The sequence below is a fragment of the Nanorana parkeri genome, unplaced genomic scaffold, assembly GCF_000935625.1.
Source record: "Nanorana parkeri isolate BGI_ZX_2015 unplaced genomic scaffold, ASM93562v1 scaffold204, whole genome shotgun sequence".
Lineage (NCBI taxonomy): Eukaryota > Metazoa > Chordata > Amphibia > Anura > Dicroglossidae > Nanorana > Nanorana parkeri.
Window position 1 is genome coordinate 1,215,444 of NW_017306472.1, and position 20,632 is coordinate 1,236,075.

General features: G+C 47.0%; 1 protein-coding gene across 1 annotated transcript in view; it reads right to left on the minus strand.

Moving 5' to 3' along the window:
- RBKS (ribokinase) overlaps positions 1 to 20,632 on the minus strand; it is a 39,657-nt gene that overhangs the window by 3,509 nt on the left and 15,516 nt on the right. Inside the window, exons 5-7 of the mRNA XM_018555606.1 lie at positions 19,657 to 19,821; positions 15,713 to 15,804; positions 13,994 to 14,182 (exon numbers count right to left, since the gene is read on the minus strand). Of these exons, the coding sequence (XP_018411108.1) occupies positions 13,994 to 14,182; positions 15,713 to 15,804; positions 19,657 to 19,821 (446 nt within the window). The remainder of the gene's footprint in view (positions 1 to 13,993; positions 14,183 to 15,712; positions 15,805 to 19,656; positions 19,822 to 20,632) is intronic.

Sequence of the window (20,632 nt, forward strand, 5' to 3'; positions counted from 1 at the left end):
GTCATTGTAATATATCCCCTCCCCCACTTACAGGGGCCATTGTAATATATACCCCCCCCCCCTTCCAGGTACCATTGTAATATACCCCCCCATTTCCAGGTGCCATTGTAATTAGATAATCAATGTATTAATCTTAATGGTCATTATGGTTTGGCTGATCAGTGTGTATACCGTCCCCAATCCTGCCAGAACTTAAAGCTGGCCATACACTGATCTATTTTTTTCCTTCAACCCGCGGGCTGAATGAAAACAATTGACCCGATTCCTCCATCAACACTGACAGCGTGTCAATAGAGGAATCCCCGCTGTTTACATTGTATTCTGGCAGATTCCGCCGGCCCGTCAAAAAACCCGGCCAGAGCGGGCAGCTCATTGGCTGCCGGCTCTGATTCATCCAAGGTTTTCCGACCGGTTCCTTTGATCAGCTGATCCAGGGATACCGATCGAAAGGGCGCCGGCAGCGGCACACACTGTACGAATTGTGGCCGGTTCCTCAAAAACCGTCCAAAATTCGAACAGTGTATGGGCACCTTAACGCTTGTTTTATCTCAGCGGTCTGAGACTTTCATCAACATTAAACATTGGTGATCAGTGATGATCAGAAGGAACTCCAGCAAATTTAGATAATACTCTGATGGAGTTAGTCATTTCTTTTGGGTAAGCTTTAAAATAGAAGCTCAGAATGACTAGGAGCTGAAAACACGCTACGGCTTGACTTTAAAAATGGCCCGTGTAGGAGACTCAGCAGAAAGACATGTTGAGACGTCCCATGCATGCACTGTGGCTTTGGCTTCACATTCAGTGGTTAGAGATAAGATTTGGGGTATTTCCATCTGCTGATAATACTCTGTAAATCCGGGTGAATGGACTATAGGGGGCGCCACCTTTCTCTCCCATTGACTTGCGCCCCCATAAGGCTGAGGGTGGGCGATGCTCAGGTGGTCAGACCTCTGTGGGAACCAACGTCACCCGGCTCAGCTCCTGACTGACTGAAGAGTGAGTCAGCCAAGGAGTCAAAGGTCAGCTATTAACCCCAACATTCCTGGGCCATGACACACCTTACATCATAATCCCCCCAGCCGCCACCATAGAGGCCTATTCACCATCCCAACAAGACTTCAAAGAGCCCAAACGGCAGGCGCATTCTTTCCCAAAACTCTCCTCCATTTGTGGTTAGGAGGGAAGTGATCATTAATACAGAACACGTTCACCCAGATGTACCCCACATGGTCTGAAAACAATTGCCAAATACCAGGGGGGGGGCGCAGTGTCCGCGAATGTGAACCCATAGAGCAGAATCACGTTACAATCCGGGGTCACCGGGAGGAAAGATGTGCATTGCGCACAGTCCCTGCAATCCAAGGAGCTCTGGTGATACTACTTAGGGCAATGGTAAGAATTTGTGGTTGGATTCCACATGATAAAACCATTCTCAGGATGATTTGAAGTTTTAAGTCGATCTAAACCCCAAAAGGATAACATCAAGTTTGCTTTCATTCATTGTTTCTCTGTATCTCAGTGCTGCAGATCTCCTGCAGCCCCTTTCAGCCAATTCCTCTCTACATGTGTTTTTCTCTCTATGTAGGCTGCATGTTCTGCTCTAGGCAGGATTTCTGATGGTTGCAATGGTGGACCCGGTTGGTTTATCCACCGGGAAGAGGAGCGATCCTTTAAGGAGAACCTGTCCTAAGCAGAAAAGGAGAATTCCAGGTAGAAAGAAGCACCCCTACGGTGCCCCCCCCCTCCCCCACACTGCAAGGGTTAGGTGCTCGTTTAGTATAGAGGGCTCAAATCAAGCAGATATCCTCACCTGTATTAGGGATGCACCCAGTGGCGTCACAAGGGGGGTGCAGCTCCCACCCGAGTGACACCATTGCAGGGGTGACACCAAAGTGACTGAAAGTCATTTTGGTGTCACACCCTCTAAAAAGTCGGGCACTCGGTCACGGACCGAGAGCCCGACAGTGTCAGGAGAGAGGAAGGGACCCGGCAGCATACCTCATCCCGCCAGGTGAACGCCCCCTCCTCTCTCTGCCAGCGTCCATCACCAAGATGGCCGCCGGCTGGCGTCAATCAGATGGCCGCGCACCCGGGATGACAACACGGCGGTGTGTCACTCGGACTAGAGACCCCCCTGGATGCGCCGATACTACTATTGGTGCCAATACCGAGTATTTGGGTGAGTACGAGTAATGCTCCGATGTCTATCCTGATACCCAAACTTCCGGTTTTAGAAAGCCGGGCAGCGAGTCATTACATGCTGTCCAGCTTCCTGATTGGCTGGGAAGCCGGCTCCATGCTCCCTCGTCACTCGGTGACGAGGGAGCATGGAGCCGACTTCCCGGCCAATCAGGGAGCCTATGGGCCCCATAAGAATAAATGTTTTTTTTTCTGTTGATGGTTCAGCACGGAAAAATCCGCACGACCGAACTGCCCTGCTCCTCCTAAGAGCCAGCCCACTGCTTGCATCATTGCTGAGCACTCTTGAGAGGAGTACTGCGGTAGGGTTCTGTGCTGTGTTCAAAAAGCTAAGTACGGCACCCTGCTGGCCCCTCCCACCAGCCATGATCTGCCTGCATTGCATAAATAATCACAGAGTCCCAGTGATGACATCACTTGGTCTAGAATAAGATGTGTGATGAAAACAGAAAGGTTTTATGTAACAATGTCATTTGCATGTTGATGAGAGGGAAAGGAGGAGCCAGCTAAGGCTAAAAAACAGCGCTAAATGATGTAGAACAGGGGTAGCCAAACTCTGGCCCTCCAGCTGTGGTGACACTACAAATCCCATGAAGCATCTCTCTCCGGGAGTCATGTCTGAGGCTGTGAAAATCTTGCGATGCCTCGTGTGATTTGTATATCCACCACAGCTGGAGGACCCCTGATGTAGAAGGTGTTTCTCAAACAGGAAGTTAGGAGCTCACTGGATTTCCAGTAGATCCAACCGGTATTTTTCTGTATATAATACAAGAAGCAATGCGGATGTATTGCAGAGATGTGCTGAATATGATTGAAGTGATAGTCCGCACAATCAGCGCAACATTCCAAAACTGCTGAACGGCTCTAATACAGCAACCTAAAGCTCGTCCAATGCTTTGCAATTGCTTGCTGTACACACTGCTGTCGCAGAGTCTGAAGCCTGTGTGAACAAGGCCTTAGAGTGACTGAGTACTGAAGCCATTGGATCAGCATGGGAGCCAGGCAACAAGCATTTTTAGAAAGAGCTGCCCCTCAAGTTTCCCCTAATTGCCATCCATGTTATAATCCTTCGGATGTGATGAATCAATTTGCTGTATTTAGAACACCGGCAGCCATTTTCTTATAGCTGGTTCTGGTGTCTGGCCTGGCCGGTGATCACCCGTCTGCTGCAGCTGTGTACAAAGAAGGCCGATGGATGGCCCGGTACGGAGCTCGGCCTCTGCCCTGGCATGTTATGGGAAGCTGTGGCTGATGTCTCACCCATTGCTCATTGACACACCGGAAGGAGGACAGAATCTGAACAGCTTTGGATTTCCCATCACAAGAGAAGTGCTCTGCCATCGATGGAACATGAGGGAGTATTGGGATCTAACTCACTATGGACGCCAAGATCCAACATTTACAGTCAACTCCGGCCTTAAGCTTGTCGTATACAATGATTGCAAATCTGGCAGTGTGTAGGAACCCCCCGGGAACCGATCCTCGCTCAACAAAAGCCAATACTTTCTAGGGGTCATTGTGGAAATTCTTGGCGGCCAATCCGCTGCAATCACTTTTTGGGTAATGTCACAGAGATACACCCGGCTTGGGGATGATAGAGAGAGAGAGAAGGAGGAAAGAGAGAGGAGGAGAGAGAGAGGAGGAGAGAGGGGGGATAGAGAAAGGAGAGTGAGAGAGAAGAGGGGAGAGAGAGGAGGAGAGAGAGAAAGAGAGGAGGAGAGAGAGAGAGAGGAGGAGAGAGGGGGGATATAGAAAAGGAGAGTGAGAGAGAAGAGGGGAGAGAGAGGAGGAGAGAGAGAAAGAGAGGAGGAGAGAGAGAGAGAGGAGGAGAGAGGGGGGATATAGAAAAGGAGAGTGAGAGAGAAGAGGGGAGAGAGAGGAGGAGAGAGAGAAAGAGAGGAGGAGAGAGAGAGAGAGGAGGAGAGAGGGGGGATATAGAAAAGGAGAGTGAGAGAGAAGAGGGGAGAGAGAGGAGGAGAGAGAGAAAGAGAGGAGGAGAGAGAGAGAGAGGAGGAGAGAGGGGGGATATAGAAAAGGAGAGTGAGAGAGAAGAGGGGAGAGAGAGGAGGAGAGAGAGAAAGAGAGGAGGAGAGAGAGAGAGAGGAGGAGAGAGGGGGGATATAGAAAAGGAGAGTGAGAGAGAAGAGGGGAGAGAGAGAGAGAGGAGGAGAGTTAGAGAGAAGAGGAGAGGGAGAGAGAGAGAAGAGAGGAGGGGGAGAGAGAAAGAAAAAAGAAAGAAACAAAAGAAGGAAAGAAGAAAACAAGAAAGAAAGAAAGGAAAGAAATTAAAAAGGAAAACATTTAAGAAACTGAGAAAAAGAAGGAAAGAAAGAAAGAGAGGGAACGAGTGAAAGAGGAAAAAAAGAGAGCGAGAGAAGAAAAAAGAATGAGAAAAAAAGGAAGAAAGAGAGAAAGGAAAGAAATTAAAAGGAAAACATGGAAGAAAATTAGAAAAAGAAGGAAAGAAAGAGTGAAAAGAGTGAGAAAAAACAGAAAGATGGAAAAAAAATGAAAGAATAACTTGAAGAAAAGAAAAGTAAGAAAGCGTAAAAAAATCCAAAAGAAAAGGAAAGAAACAAAGAGGAAGGAAGGAATCCACCTGGAGTTTTATCATTTGGTCTCAGTTCTGCTCTATCAGGCTGATCGGCATTATTTGGTGATGTGGTTGTCATAGAGACATGCAATGACACGGTGCTGGATGCTGTGTGTGGCCGCGCTCTATGACCACAGGCTACGTCTCCCCTGTGCGGCCTGGTACTTGTATTTAATCCGCCTAGCTGGGCTCCGGCCCGCCGTACTGACTGAGCGGATCTACAGCAGAGGACGCTGACTGAGCTGCCATAAGGCTGCAATTATTTCTGGGTGGTCCCGGGAGAAGAACCTACTCAGCCGGGCGTCCTGCTGCTGCTTCATTCATAACTTCTATTCTTCCCAACTCCGTCTTCGCACTGCCCAGGTCACAACTTCCCAGCGGCCTTCTCTCCCTGGTAGGGACATGGACTGGAGGAGAATGAGCCTTTGTCTCGGCGTCGGTGTGCCAGTCACCAATCTCTGCCTCTAGGGATGCCCAGCCCTTGGCACCGGCCCTGGCACAGTGTTGCTTATCTGCCTCCTATCTTGGACTTGGGCCCGCTTCTATTTCCTGTAATAAAGGGCGAGTCCATCTTAAAAGTAAATGCCGGAGAGATAAACTATCCAAATACTTTTTTTTTAACTTTGAAGGAAATATAGAAAAGTTAGAATTTCTGTTTTCAGCTTTTTATTGTTGTCTGGGTCTCTACCGGGGAGATTCGCCCTCTCCATTTACCGGGGAGATTCGCCCAATCCATTTACCAGAGGAGATTCGCCCTCTCCATTTACCGGGGAGATTCGCCCTCTCCATTTACCGGAGGAGATTCACCCTCTCCATTTACCGGAGGAGATTCGCCCTCTCCATTTACAGGAGGAGATTCGCCCTCTCCATTTACCGTGGAGATTCGCCCTCTCCATTTACCAGAGGAGATTCACCCTCTCCATTTACCGGAGGAGATTCGCCCTCTCCATTTACCGGAGGAGATTCGCCCTCTCCATTTATAACATTTATATACAAACAGTAAAAGAAAAAAAAATCTAAGGTGAGGAAATGAGGGTGTTAATAAATGTAAAAGAAATAATGTTAACTACAGATTTTAGGGTTAAAAAGGGGTTATATATATTTTTTTACAGGGGTGTCCCGAGGCCGGGTGTCACTCAGAGTGGAGACCGAGTGATACCCCGCCGTGACGTCATTGCGCATGTGCCGGTCATCTAATTGACGCCTGCCGGTGGCCATCTTAGTGACCAGCTTTCTCAATTCAGTATGACTTGAACAATAATACTCTGGGAATACATATAGTGAATGTTGTTCCAATTAACAAAATCTGTTAATCATAACCAGCATGGGGTCAGAGACCCCATGGAGGTAAGGGGTTGATTGAATTTGCATGATTGGAGCTAGCAGGTGTTATTAACCCGCACAGAGAGAGGTGTTACAACAGCATTGTATGTGGTGGACACTATTGTCTGCTAGCTCCAATCAGGCAAATGCAATCAATACCTTATCTTATCTCCACGAGGTTCATTTGGATGATTGGAGCTACCAGACAATAGTGTCTGCCACATACAATGTTGTTTTAAAACCTCTCTCTGGGGGGGAGGGGGGGGGAGAGGGAGAACACCTCACAGGCATTCCCCCCTCCCCTCTCCGATCCTCCAGTGCTGAGTGGAGGAACAGCTGGGGAGGGGGGGGGCACAGCTGGCCCTGCCTCTCGATAGGCAGAGCCCGCTGTCAATCAGCCAGCTGGATGGATCTCAACAGTATTGTCGGGATCCGTCCCGGCTGCGGCGCTCTCAATATATAGCGGGCACTAGCCTGCTATATACCGAGCTTTGGGTCAAGGGAGGATGTTAGTATATGTCCCCCCGTGACCCTAAAGAGAAATATGGGATAAAAAGGTTACCCCATAGTTCTCTTTTAATAACACCTGCTAGCTCCAATCATGCAAATGCAATCAACACCTTACCTCCATTAGGTCTCTGACCCCAGGCTGGTTAAGAATAACAGATTATGTGGATTGGAACAACATTCACCATATTTATTACAAGATAATTTTTGTATAAGTCATTCTGAATTGAGAAAGCTAGTCAGATGACCAGCAAAACGTCTTCAAGAAAAATACAGTGAGTCCAGTTGCCTTGATTTGATTTTTTTCCAGATATACCATGAACTGGATGAATGAGAACCTTCACAGGCATCACATAATGTAATATTTACACCGGAACAGGAAGTAAAATGAGGCTTTAATATCACTTTAACCCCTTAAGAGTCAAGAGAGGATTCTGTACTGTAATCACATGGTGAAAACCTGATGATGCAAAAAGCCAAGGACAGACCCCCCCAACATAAAGTGGGGATTCTTACTGGAAACAAACTAGGAAATCTATCAGAGATACAGGAAAGGGGGACAGAAATAAGGAATTGATGTTTCTGTCTATCATTGTGGTATGGATATGACAGGAAATGGACTCAGCAGTGGAGTAAACTTTCAATCACGGACCAGCGAGCCCCAGAAGCAAAGGTGGGAGTGATGAGCTGCTTTGGAGGTAATTGGAGAACTCTGTTAGAAAGCGTTGGAGTTTAGTATTGGCGCAGGAACCTGCGGCTGACATCTTGTGGTTTGATGGATGATAACAAACACTCGGGATTTACAAGCTCACACGGTCATAATTCCCTGTCAGCCTGTCTCCTACCATCTGTGTCCATCCATTCCCAGCTACAAAGATACCGGGCATCAAACAAAAGCCCCCATTGTGCGCATTGCTCAACCTACACTGATTGCATTATGAAACGCAGCAATCCGAAAAACTCGCGCAAAACCACAGAGGCGATTTCTTGCTGATCCACACAAACCAAGGGGTGAGTCACCGGGCCCCGGGGTGGTGATGCCGTAACGGTTAAACCACAAGATTGGAGCAAACAAAAGGAGGAGCAGAAGTGGCTGGTCTGGACACGGCTCACCATGGTTGCAGAGTTCATCTATGATTAATTGTCTGCTCACTTTCTCTGCTGTTTCAGGGAGAAGTCTTCGCTCTGCGTTCTGTAAACCACAAACATCTCACATCTGGGGCTGTGTAAAAATGTGCCCAGGGCGACAGGTCTCATCCCTCCTCTATACAAATGTGAAATGTATGCGGGGTACAGGATCATTCAAGTGTATGTCTGAGCAACAAAACATTTTTTATATACACACACACACACACACAATATATATATATATATATATACATACACTATCTTACCAGAAGTATTGGGACGCCGGCCTTTGCACGCACATGAACTTTAATGAGTAACAAGAAAATCTCACGGAATACTTGAATCCAATGATTTGGAGGGTCGTCCCAATACTTTTGGTAATATAGTGTGTATATATATATATCTGCAATGCATGAAAATTCCTCCATGCTTTATCCTTTTACAAATGCTGCAAGTAGATAAAAATACTCATTCTGCCAGAAATCCAGTGAGAAATCCTAAGTTCCTGTTTGGCCTGACAACGCTGGTTGAGATTTCAGGCACAGTCTTGGAGGTCAAGGCAGCAGCATTCTTTCGCTGGAAGATAAATCAATGTACGCATGTGGAAAGGGACAGAGAGGGGTAGAGTTCTGTAATCCAGTGACGTGCGGTACCTTCCGTGCTGGGTGAGGCATTCCCCCAGCCGCTCCCCCAGCCTCCCGAAGCTCTGCCCCCATCCCGTCAAAGCCCCACCCCCCAACTTGGTCACCAAGCAATGTGTGGACTGGAGTAGGGAGGGAGGAGGAAGGGAGGAGACAGGAAGGAGCCTCCCTGTCCCTCACTTGTTCGTCATTGGGGAGGCATGGAGATTGATGTCCTCAGTGTTTTTTATTTATTTTATTTGATTGGACAGCTTGGATCAATGGCGCTTTGCCATTGGTCCAAACTATCCACAGAGCTCAAGCCTCTAACATAGAGTAAAGTCTGTTGCAGCTCTGGCCTCACTATGTTAGGTTACACAGGCATTGGGCAGCCCGCTGCTGTGTAACCTAACTTAGCTGTCAAAAGCCGGATGCAGCGCCGCCTGTAATTAACAGTCAGCGCTCCGTCCATGACAGGTTACACAGCGGAGAGGATTTCCCTGCTGTGTAACTTGATAGAAGCCGATCTGAATGGAGAAAAAGCTGTCAGCTTCGGACTTGAAGCCGACAGCTTTTTCCTCCATAATTCTAGGTGAGGCTCGGCCACCCCTGACCGCATGTCCCTGGTGTAGTCCAGCGGTCAGTGCTGAATGCTGGTTGAGATTTCAGTGCATTTGTGATGTGTATATCATCTCTGAATTGGTGCTGACACTGTCCTTCCTTCTGGAGGGTGGCTACTTTTGTTCCCCATGGTCCCTGTGTGTGTTGTAAAGTAGTCACCGCTCCAAGCTCGCTCCTGTGATGGACTAAATTAGTAAACTAAACATGAGATTCTAGTCCATCACGGGAGCAAGCTTGGAGTGGTGACTACTCTACAATACACACAGGCACCATGGGAAACGAAAGTAGCCCCCCTCCAGAAGGAAGGACAGTGTCAGCACCAATTCAGAGATGATTGGAGGATCTACAGCCGAGTGATACACAAATAAGATACATTGTTGGTAATAATGAAGGTACCTGAATACATTTCTAGGATTAAACTCCGGAGTTTAGTGTCACTTTATAACATTTGCACTCCTGACTGTCTATTTTGTTCTGATTCCCATGTAAGGGCTTCGGGATTGCTTTCTCTCTCCTCACTTTTCTAAAAATAAAGGAATCTCCGCGCAAACCCTTTATTGGAGCCGCTTTAATGAGCTTTGTATTAGTCATGTACATCAGCAGAGAGCGAAATAAATGAAACACAAAGCCGAAGTATCTGCCCTGAAAGCGTATTAGGCGGGCCTGCCTGCGGCTGACCCCCGCTTTGTTGCTAATTCCAGTAAATGGAGCGATTCTGTCAGCGAGCTGTATTTTTAGCTGGTCTTTATGGAGCGCGGGACGGAGCGTTGCTGATAATTACAGGTTGGAGAGGAACTTCACATGCTTTCAGTGGATTTTTTAAATCACGGAGTGTACAATCACTGGCTGCAGCAGGGGGCATGTACAGCACGCAAATGGCGCTGATTCTGCTGCATGACCTGAACTACTCTTTGTGCTTAAAGTGGATCCCTCAGCAACTTTACAAGTCTCTATTAATACATTGCTGACAAGTCACAATATACAGCAACAGAACAGAACAAAAATGTCCTTGAGCTTCAGTCCAGTGACTTGGCCTAGGCTGAGATGATGCCATCAGTCTGCTGCAGGCAGGAGGAAGCATTTCTTCAGTCTCCCCTCCCCCAGTGATCAGACTACAACATTGTAACAAGTCACAAGGTGAGAGGCTGCAGCAATGGCTGATCTGTGTCAGGCATTTGTAACAACGCCAAGAACTACACAGACACCAGGATTTACAGGATTGTGTCATCTCTGAGCCGGCACCTCAGTCCACGGAGTAGATGCTGACCCTGGGTGATGCCAGAACAAAGATGGTGCTGTCTTAATAAGCAATAAAACTAGTAATAAATACTTGGAGGTGTTACTTAACATGGCATAATAGATTTAACCCTTCATCTGAACTAAAGTCTAAGCAAAGATCAAATAGTATCTGGCTACTGGGTGCACTAATCGAGCTGAAGTGAAGTGAACCGAACGACGTTGGGCTATTCACTACAGCTCAGTACGGCTGATTTCAGCCATACATCGGCTTCCTTCACCTGCACTTAGGTCTGCATGTGCGGCTGGACCAAAGTGCAGAAGGACTTCGACTCAGCCGGTCCAACATCTGGATCGGCTGAGCCGTAGCTCCGGCAGCTCACTCGCTGCCATTCGCCCCTATTCTCATAGGGGCCTAACGGCAGTGAATGAATAGCTGATTACCACCGAGCGGCATTCGGCTCGGCTATTCTGCTCGGTACCTCCGTGGTACCGAGCAGAATAGAAAATCAGTGAGAATACTTAAAGTGACATTAAAGCCTACATTTTTTTCCCCTCCCCCCCATGTACAGTATGTTAGCACTTACCTCAAATGATGTCTCTTATTTTGATCTTCCTCTTCTTTCCCCATGTTTTCATGTGTACAGTTGGAAAAATAATTTTAAAATGTAAATAAATAGAAAAATTAAAGGATTAAAAAAATAATAATAATTTAAAAAAAAAACAATTGGTCGGAGCTAGCAGTGACAGCTAGCTCTAACTGGGCGGAGCCAGCCGTGAGATCATCCAGCTGTCATTTGCGGTGTGAAAGGCCGGCCATCAGCTGACCGTTCGCCCCGATTCGGCTGACACTTCGGCTCAGTCGAGCCCAAGCAAATGCCTTCGGCTCGGCTGCCTTCGGATGCTGTACGGACTATTGTGAATAGCCCGTACAGCAGCCCTTCGGTTCGACTGAATCAAAGGGCTCCCGCAACCAAAGCTAGCCGAAGGATCAGCCGAAGCTACGGATGGATCCTTCGGCTCATTAGTGAATAACCCCCACAGTGTTTGAGTGCCTTGTCAACCTAGGAAAGGACTACCACAAAACCTTCTCCTCTCCTCATCTCCATAATACAGGGGGAGGTATTTTTGGGTTCTCAGAGATAGCTGGAAACAATGTAACTGACAGCAATGTAGCGCAGGCAGGAAGCACAGGAAGTTATCAGCTCATTACATTTTTTTGGTAGGATCAACAGGTTTCTGTCTGCAGAAACAGATATAAGAAAACACTGCCAAGGGCATATTAAAAGCAGAACTCCAGGGAAAAATCTTATGAACCCTTGCAGCAGTGGGGCTACCTCTGCACTGCAAGGGTAAACTGCTCATTTTGGTCTAGGGCTGAAAATGTTATACTCACTCGATCCTCAGAGCCGAGCGGCTGTCGCAGCACTCCTTCCAGCCTGTCTCCCCCTGCGCTGCAGCGATGAAACGTGATGATTTAGGGGACCTTAGACCGCTGCCCCGGAGGTGGTGAGAGGCTCCAGTGACCGGTCTAAAGCTGGCCATACACCTTACAATTATCTGCAGATTTTCTATGGTCAGATGGAAAAGGTGCAACAGATTCCTCCATCTACACTTCACTGTGTGGATGGAGGAATCTCCCGCTGGGCCAAGCTACCTGAACAATGCCGGCATCCAATCAGATTGTTCAGGTATTTTGAGAGCCAGCGGGGTCGACTAGCAAGATACTGAAGCTTGGCCCAGGTGGAGATTCCTCCGTCCACACAGTTTAGCGTAGATGGAGGAATCTGTTGCACTTTTTCCATCTGACCACAGAAAATCTGCAGATCATCTATAGGTGTATGGCCAGCTAAGAGCAAGCCGGCACAGAGGATCAGGTGAGCAAATGTATTGATTTACCTCCCTAGACACAAACGAGCACTTAACCCTTGCAGTGCATGGGATAGCCCCACTGCAAGAGTTAATGATAATTTTCCCTGGAGTTCTTCGTTAACAGACCAAAAGGGAATAAATAAGAAAAGTTCATGGTAAGGGTGTACAAATCCTTTAAGAACACAATGCTTGAAGGTTTTACAGCTGAGTGGACATTAAACTAGTGCTGGGGATAGTGGAGTATAGAAAACACTTTTACAGGGTTATTCACAGAAGGGTGAAGAGTTTGGAGAAGGCAGAGGAAGTGAACAATCTAGCACAGGGGTGCCCATTAGGTAGATGGTGATCTACCAGTAGCTCTCAAAGCTGATGCTGGTAGATCACGCAGGGTGTGAATGGCGGCCCCACGAGCGAGGAGAGACAGCCAGGAGAGCGAGAGAGGGTTTTTTTTCCGTTGGTAGATCTCATGTAGATCATCATTTGAAAAGTAGATCCCAACACAAAAAAATTGTGGGCACCCCTGATCTAGGACAACATAGCTGGAAAGTGAGCTGAATCGGCTATTTTGGTCTAGATTGCTCCCTTCTCCTGCCTTCTCCAAACTCTTCACCCTTCTGTGAGTAACCCTGTTAGTCTTATAGTCCATCCACTTGGATTTTTATACTGACAGGTATCCTTTGACTGAGCTCTATTGTGTGTTGGCATACTGCTGCTCAGAAACCGATCTCTTAGATTGTAAGCCCTCAGGGGCAGGGCCCTCCTTACCATCTTGTCTTGAATTGTATTGTGATTGTAATGTCTTCCTTATATTGTAAAGCGCTGCGCAAACTGTTGGCGCTATATAAAGCCTGTGTAATAATAATAATAATAATCTCTATGGTGACACACAATGAACATTACTCCTAAATTAATGGAGGAGAGCTGAGGTTATTTCTGTCAGTGGTGGCCAATCAGATTCTTTCTTTCTTTGTCTAAACTGCACTGAAATAACAGCTAGAATCTGGTTAATTGTTACATACAAAGCTCTGGTTGAAGAAGATCTCAAGACAAGTCTGATGAGGTATATGGCATTTTAAGGAATGCCGCAGCATCTTTAATATTTACCAATGTATTTATACCAGGGAGTATAGCTCTAGCTGTACTGCAAGCCCACTGTGGCTATGGGGGCTGCGGCTCTCATACAGTGGAAGCCGCAATGTATTTTGTGTGTGTCCCCCATTGCCAATTCACAGAACATTTTGTATTCTGTGTATGGTTTACATAATGAAAGGCATTCTATTAAATGGGCAATGGGAAAGGAGGAGTGGAAAATGACAGTGTGGCTTCAGTGTATAAGACACAGATCTAATTTTGCAGAGACTGAAGTATTGCAAAAGCTAGACTTCCTGGGATGAATGACAGTGTAAATACTAAAGATACCACAGCATTCCTTAAAGTGCCATACACCTCATCAGACTTAACCTGTTTTGTACACTGCAGATTAAAAAAAACAAATTCTCGAGTTCTGCTTTAAGGTGTCCTCAGGAGGTCTATTTACCTCTCTCCACCGCTGATTAGGAATAGGCAATCTGAGTACAAGATATCAGAAATACTTCACCAGTTAGACCTAAAGGTGCCTACAGACTTTAGATGGTTGCCCAATGTGTCCATTTATAGGTGGAGCAGGAAAAATTAATATGTTAGTAGGCCTTGCCCAATGCCTGATTCTAACCGGGGGAAGAATCAATAGCATTGGCAGCACTCCCCCACCATTAGAATAAACCCAGTTCATGTGCTGAGAACTAGCACATATGTATAATGATTATTTAGAGCAATCGTTTCTTGGTATCCATGGACTCAAATCCATCTAGCATCTGCAGGCAACCTTAGGTATGTAAATATGAATTATTTGTACCGTGGTGTCCACCGCAGTGACCGTATTCGTGGCTATGTGCTTCGGAGTTGGGTCATCTTTTGAGACAATGACACATCCTTCCCCTCCTAAAGTCACCAGGACCAGATGACAGCCTCGCTCCAGCAGTGCACGTCCCGCTCTTCCTGCATCATCGGGGCCGGCCACCGAAATTTTTGTTAAGATCTCCGCCTGGGGAATAAATATGGAACAGTGTCATTCAACTATTATCATGGTGATCCACTAAAATTCTGTTCCTTGCAATTCTAGGGGGATACTCAAAGTTGCAATGCACCCCTGCCATTCCTTTGGTGCCCCCAGGAAATTACCATTGCTTCGAGTTATGAGGGAGTATGTGACTTCTCCCAGGATGCAGTACTCGGGCCTGAGTGGCCAATAGCCAGGTCTTAACACTATCACCTGATGAGGAGGAAGGTGTTGGCCATGTGTAAGCTCTAACACAGAGCTCAAACAGAGTTAGGACTTCCTGGCTCCAAAGGATTAGTGGAACGGAGGGGAGCTCAGTAAAGTTATCACCAGTTGGGTTTTTTTCATTAAGAGAGCCTGTCATTTTGACCAAAATGTGCCAAGAGCGTCAAGAGAGCTAAGAGATATATGTTGTTTCATAGAAGGTACAATTATCCGTTTACCCCTTCCCCACATGCATACTTATCTCAGATGGCCATAGCCTGACACTTGCATGCACCTGTGCTGTAGAACCCCATAGAATTCTATCAGGCCATTTCCTGATTCAGGAGCCAATCAGGAGACATAGAAGTCTATGGGGTTTTACTGCACATGAGTGGCCAGAGGAAAGATGATTTTGCCTGGAAGTGCTGAAGATTCCTGAGGTATATGAGTGCAGCTGAGAGTGTAACTCAATGATCCTTCAACGCAGAACTCCTGGACAAAAAAATGTTCCTTTAAATATGTATCTTAATAGCCAGAAAGGATATACATCCATGCTCTGTGCACCAGATGCATTTGCAAACCCCAGATATTGTAATAGTAGTAGTGCCATCATGAATGTGCTGTACATAGACTGTACAGAAAGCAGAGCTGTGAGAGGTACCCCACTACAGGCTGCCTAAAAACTACAGGAGGGGGCAGAGACAAGATCAGTCACCATGCACAAGGAGAGAGAGCAGCAGAACAAGTCTTTATTACAGAGGGGGCGGAGGCAAGACCAATCACCCTGCACAAGTAGAGAGAGCAGCAGGAACCAGTCTTTATTACAGAGGGGGCGGAGACAAGACCAGCCACCCTGCACAAGTAGAGAGAGCAGCAGGAACCAGTCTTTATTAAGAGAGGAGGTGGAGACCAGACCAGTCACCCTGCACAAGAAGAGAGAGAGTAGCAGTGACCAGTCTTTATTACAGGAAGTTCCAAGTCTCACACTGGATTACTGCACAGATCTGGAAGAAATACACAAAGCTCACCAAGATTCCAGGAAGAACACACATGACTCTTGTATTTGGACAATATTCTGGAGATCAGATATAAGTTATCCTTTAAAGCTAAGGAAAATAACTTTTATAGCCCAATAATATGAATCCCCTCAGCCCTCTGTAAATACACCAACCCATGGCTCAGGTCACACTGAAGCCCCCTTGTATAGGACCAGCCATGTGTGTGGTGGATCCCGGACGCAGGTCGAAGCAACAAGCTTATTTTATTTACTGGCAAATAAAGTTATTGTAGAAGAAGGAGCAACGATCTCACCTCACTCTCATTACAGCAGAAGATGTCCGAATGGGTGAAGAATTCATCTTCCAGGTCCGATATGGCCGGTGCCGGGTTGAAGATAGTCTTCACTAGAAGTAATAGAAGAAAATGAAGAAGTAAAGAAGGAAAACAGAACCGATCCACTCATCCCCCTTTCCTGTGAAAGTTGTCACTGTTCTCCCTCCGTGACAGGAAGTGAGCGAGTTCTCCACTCTATCCAAAATGAATAAAGTTTTGGATGACGTTCCATTTCAACTAAATAACTAACCAGTTTTTTTGGGGGGTTATGGGCACAATAAGAGCACTATAACATGTACCTCTAATCCTTCAGTGTACCTGCATTATGTGTGTCAGCAGGGCTGTTTAAAGTCTCCACCTGGGGACCGTGAGACAAGATGACAACACAAGATCACAAATTGAATACAGTTGTCAACCTATAACAGGAAGTGCCTGAACAAGGACCTTCACGGCCACTCGGTGAGCTTCTCACAGTGTGCATTTGAAGCTGCAGCAAGTCAGATAGAGCCCGCCTCACTTCCAGGCTGGAGGACATCCAGAGTCACTTAGCTCTTTCCTTCGTATCCTGACTGTCCCTGGCTCATCCCTTTCATTCAGTGGATTTCAGGTATTCAGTCATGGCTCAGCATCACATATGAACATTATCACAGCCTCTTGCCTAGGTGCTTAAAAAAAAAGTTATATTCACCCGATCTGAAGGGCTGACTGGCTGCTATTCCAATCCCTGAAGCCTGTCTCACCCTCCGCACTAGCAATGGAATATCCCTCGGCAGGGGTGTCCCTTGGCCTTTCACCACTTGAGTCAGGTGGTGGGGCAGTGGGTGATGCTGGTGGTCCATGCTAACATGGTGGACTCTGTATCATCTAGCTTTGGCCAGCATCCTGCTCAGCTCACTGTAGGTTCCAAGTGCCATTCACTCCTACAGTCTTACAGTTCAAAAAAAAAAGGGGCATCTGTGGTGCTCTTGGTGACCGCACGGATGGCGCCATGCAAACACTAGTAGTAAGTTCAAGGATTTCATCACTGTGTCGCTCTGATGAAGGATCCTTGCGAAGATCCAAAACATTAGCACTATATGACATTATGTGACATCCTTCACTGAATAAATAGATCAATGTAATATTGATATTTGACTTTCCAAGTGTGTGCCAGTGAAATAGTTTAACTTACTGCTCAGCTCACTGACATCACTGGTTGCCAGTGGGACGCTGGCCAGAGTTGCAAAGAGCTGGGCGGGGAGATGTGCATGGCAACCTGGGACACACTGGCCGGAAAGGGGACCCACAGAAATGCCGCCTGAGGCAACAGCCTCAGACTGCCTCATCATAGGTGCGGTCCTGTCCCTCGTCGTCCTCACGACCCATACATTGTCTATAGAATGTGATGACTCAAAGATCCTTAGACCGCTGCGGCGGGGGCGGAGAGATTATCCAGGGATCGGTCTAAGAGCAAGCCGGCTCCAAGGATCTGGTGAGTATAACTTTTTTTTAGCACCTAGACAAAAACAAGCACTTAACCCTTGCAGTGTGGGGGGTAGCCCCACTGCAAGGGTTAATAGAAATTCTGCTTTACCCATGTCCGTATATATTAGAGTGCCTAGTTGTGCCTGTCGGAGAGCTGTATCTTACAGAGCGGACGGGGGCAGTCTTGAGCCAAATATGAGTTTACTTCTCTTTACAGCGAAATATGTGAGTTTTTGGCCTGAAAACAGCAGCAGTAATGAAAAGCTTCTTATCTGAACCAACCATAGCAGCTCTGTGGCCTGTGGCTCCTTATAACGACTCTGCAGAATGGGGGCCTGACAGCTGGGGATAATCAGCCCCTGTGAAGTGGACTTGTTTTCCTCTAAACAACCTCTTGTTTTTTTTTATAATAAATTTGGAATGCGCTCTCCTGGCACGCTCCGAAGGCAGGCAGCAGATCAAACGCCTGGTGTGTTTCATGGCTCTCTTTATGGGGGGATCTGCGGGTCTACAGTGGGGTCATTAACACAGGCCCTCCGCCCCCAGCTGGTGCCGGTACCTGACTCAATTACTGGGACTTAGAACTCCCACAATGAAAACACAAATAGGGCCCCAAAAGGGCCACTGGAGAAATGTCATTTTGTGAAATGGTAGATTGTTAAAGGTGAACTCTGGGAAAAGCAATTATTATCCTCATACAACAGTCATGTGTATTCTTCCTGGAATCTTGGTGAGCTTTGTGTATTTCCTCCAGATCTGTGCAGTAATCCAGTGTGAGACTTGGAGCTTCCTGTAATAAAGACCGGTCACTGCTGCTCTCTCTCCTTGTGCAGGATGACCGGCCTTGTCTCCGCCCCCTCCTGTAATAAAGACTTGTCACTGCTGCTCTCTCCTTTTGCAGGGTGACTGGTCTTGTCTCCGCCCCCTCCTGTAATAAAGACTTGTCACTGCTGCTCTCTCCTTTTGCAGGGTGACTGGTCTTGTTTCCGCCCCCTCCTGTAATAAAGACCGCTCACTGCTGCTCTCTCCTTGTGCAGGGTGACTGGACTTGTCTCCGCCCCCTCCTGTAATAAAGACCGCTGACTGCTGCTCTCTCTCCTTGTGCAGGATGACCGGCCTTGTCTCCGCCCCCTTCTGTAATAAAGACCGGTCACCCCTGCTCTCTCCTTTTGCAAGGTGACTGGTCTTGTCTCCGCCCCCTCCTGTAATAAAGACCGCTCACTGCTGCTCTCTCTCCTTGTGCAGGGTGACCGGTCTCGTATCCGCCCCTCCTGTAGTTTTCTGCAGATAGTATGTAGTGGGTGGGGGCCTGCTCAGTCCCTCCCACACTCTGCTGTCTGCACAGCTTATGTACAACAGTGATGATGTCATTGCTACTTGTCCATCCAGTCCTGAGATTGACACAACTCAGCTGATTCCAGTGAAGGGTACTGTTAATGCTACAGCATACAAAAACATTTGTGCTCTTCCAACCTTGTGGTTTGGGGAGGTTCCTTTCCTGTTCCATCATGACTATTCCCCTGAGCACAAAGCCAGCTCCATAAAGACATGGTTTGGCCAGTTTGATGAGGAACTTGAGTGTCCAGTACAAAGCCTGGACCTCAACCTTACTGAACATCTTTGGGATGAATTGAAATGCCGATTGGGAGCCAGGTCTTCTCATCCAATGCTACAGTATACAAAGACATTTTAGACAACTGTGCTCTTTCAACCTTGTGGTTTGGGGAAGTTCCTTTCCTGTACCAGCATGACTGTGCCCCTATGTAGAAAGCCAGTTCCATAAAGACATGGTTTGGCCAGTTTGGTGTGGAAGAACTTAGGTTTCCTGCACTCAACCCTACTGAACACCTTTGGGATGAACTGGAATGCTGATTGGGAGCCAAGTCTTCTCAGCCAACATCAGTACCTGACCTCACAAATGCTCTTTTGGCCAAATGGGCACATATTCCCCCAGACACATTTCTTCTGGAAGGCTTTCCCAGAAGAGTGGAGGCTGTTATAACTGCAATGAGGCACTTGGGATATTGGCGAGGTTGGATATGGGGGACACCACATTCATGCTCCTATAGGTGTGATGGTCAGGTGTCCTCAAACCATGTACTTTAATGGGGTGGAAAAAGGGAAGTCTTTCTCCAAATAACACTCACAAACTGCAGCATTTTTTTCATTGTCCTGCACAGATCCCTGACTTCAACCCTTCTGAACACCTTTGGGATGAATTGGATTGCCCATGGTGAGCCAGGTCTTCTCATCCAACATCAGTACCTGACCTCACAAATGCTCTTTTGGCTGAATGGACCATGTTCTTTGAATGGGATATCTAATAAGCTCATGTAAGTTGGATGGTCAGGTGTTCAAAAATCTTTGGCCTTATAGTATACAGTTTCTGGCCTGTAGTTTGGGTGCTTGCCTTTTGAATGCATGTATACGAGGCCTAACAGAGAAGTTGGATGTCTTACCTCCACTATTGTGCGCCATTTTTAAAGCTTCCAAGGACATTTGTGGACTTATCTCCAACTGGCACACCACCACCTTGGCACCTCCAATGGCACCAGAGGCCTTTGCCAAATCTCCGGAATCCAGCAGTAGGTTGGCCCCAGCGACGATCACAATGGCGTTCTGACCTGTGGAAAAACAAAGCAGTCGAGTAATATATAGAAACGTTGTTCTTCTGTGGATGATACATACATACAAGGACCAAACGTAAATGATTGTCAGAGCTGCTTTCAATAATAAAGCTGAAGTTGAATCTGCTGTATTAAGCCGTTTAAACTAAAAGTTGGGCTTTAAAGTGTATGTAAAGCCATTGTTTTAGAGTAGGGAGGTCATACAGTGGTTTGTGTTCTTGCTGGGTTGATTTAGCCCTCTGTTCCCCCCTTCATTCCGGTGGCCATTGTTAAAGGGAGAATGTCACTGGAACAGGGAAAAAACTTGGGGACATTCGACATATGTTGCCATATGACTACAAGAAGATTTCCCTAACTCTGGAGAGCTCTCCTTTTCTTTCCTGCTGTGTCTCCAGGACAGGAAATTAAAGGATATTTCTTTAAATAAACCTTCCGTTTTCATTGCATACCTTAATTTAGACCCAGTGATGTAATTACTAGGTGTCTGTACTTTTCTGTACAATGCAGCCAGACCATGGCTGGTGGGAGGGACCAGCAGGGTGCTGTACATAGCTTCCTGAAAACATCATAGCACCCAGCCTCAGTATTCCCCTCAAGAGCCCTCAGCTCTGATGCAAGCAGTGGGCTGGCTCTTGGGAGGAGTTATGCAAATATCAAAATGCCTTGATGGGTGGATGTCAGTCTGGAGTGGGTGTTCCTAGGCAGGCTTCATTTGCATGCAGACTACCCTAGATGGCACCCACATGTGATGCTGAGCCTCCATGACTGCAAGAAATGAAATCCAATGAATGGAAGCGGCGGGGCGGGG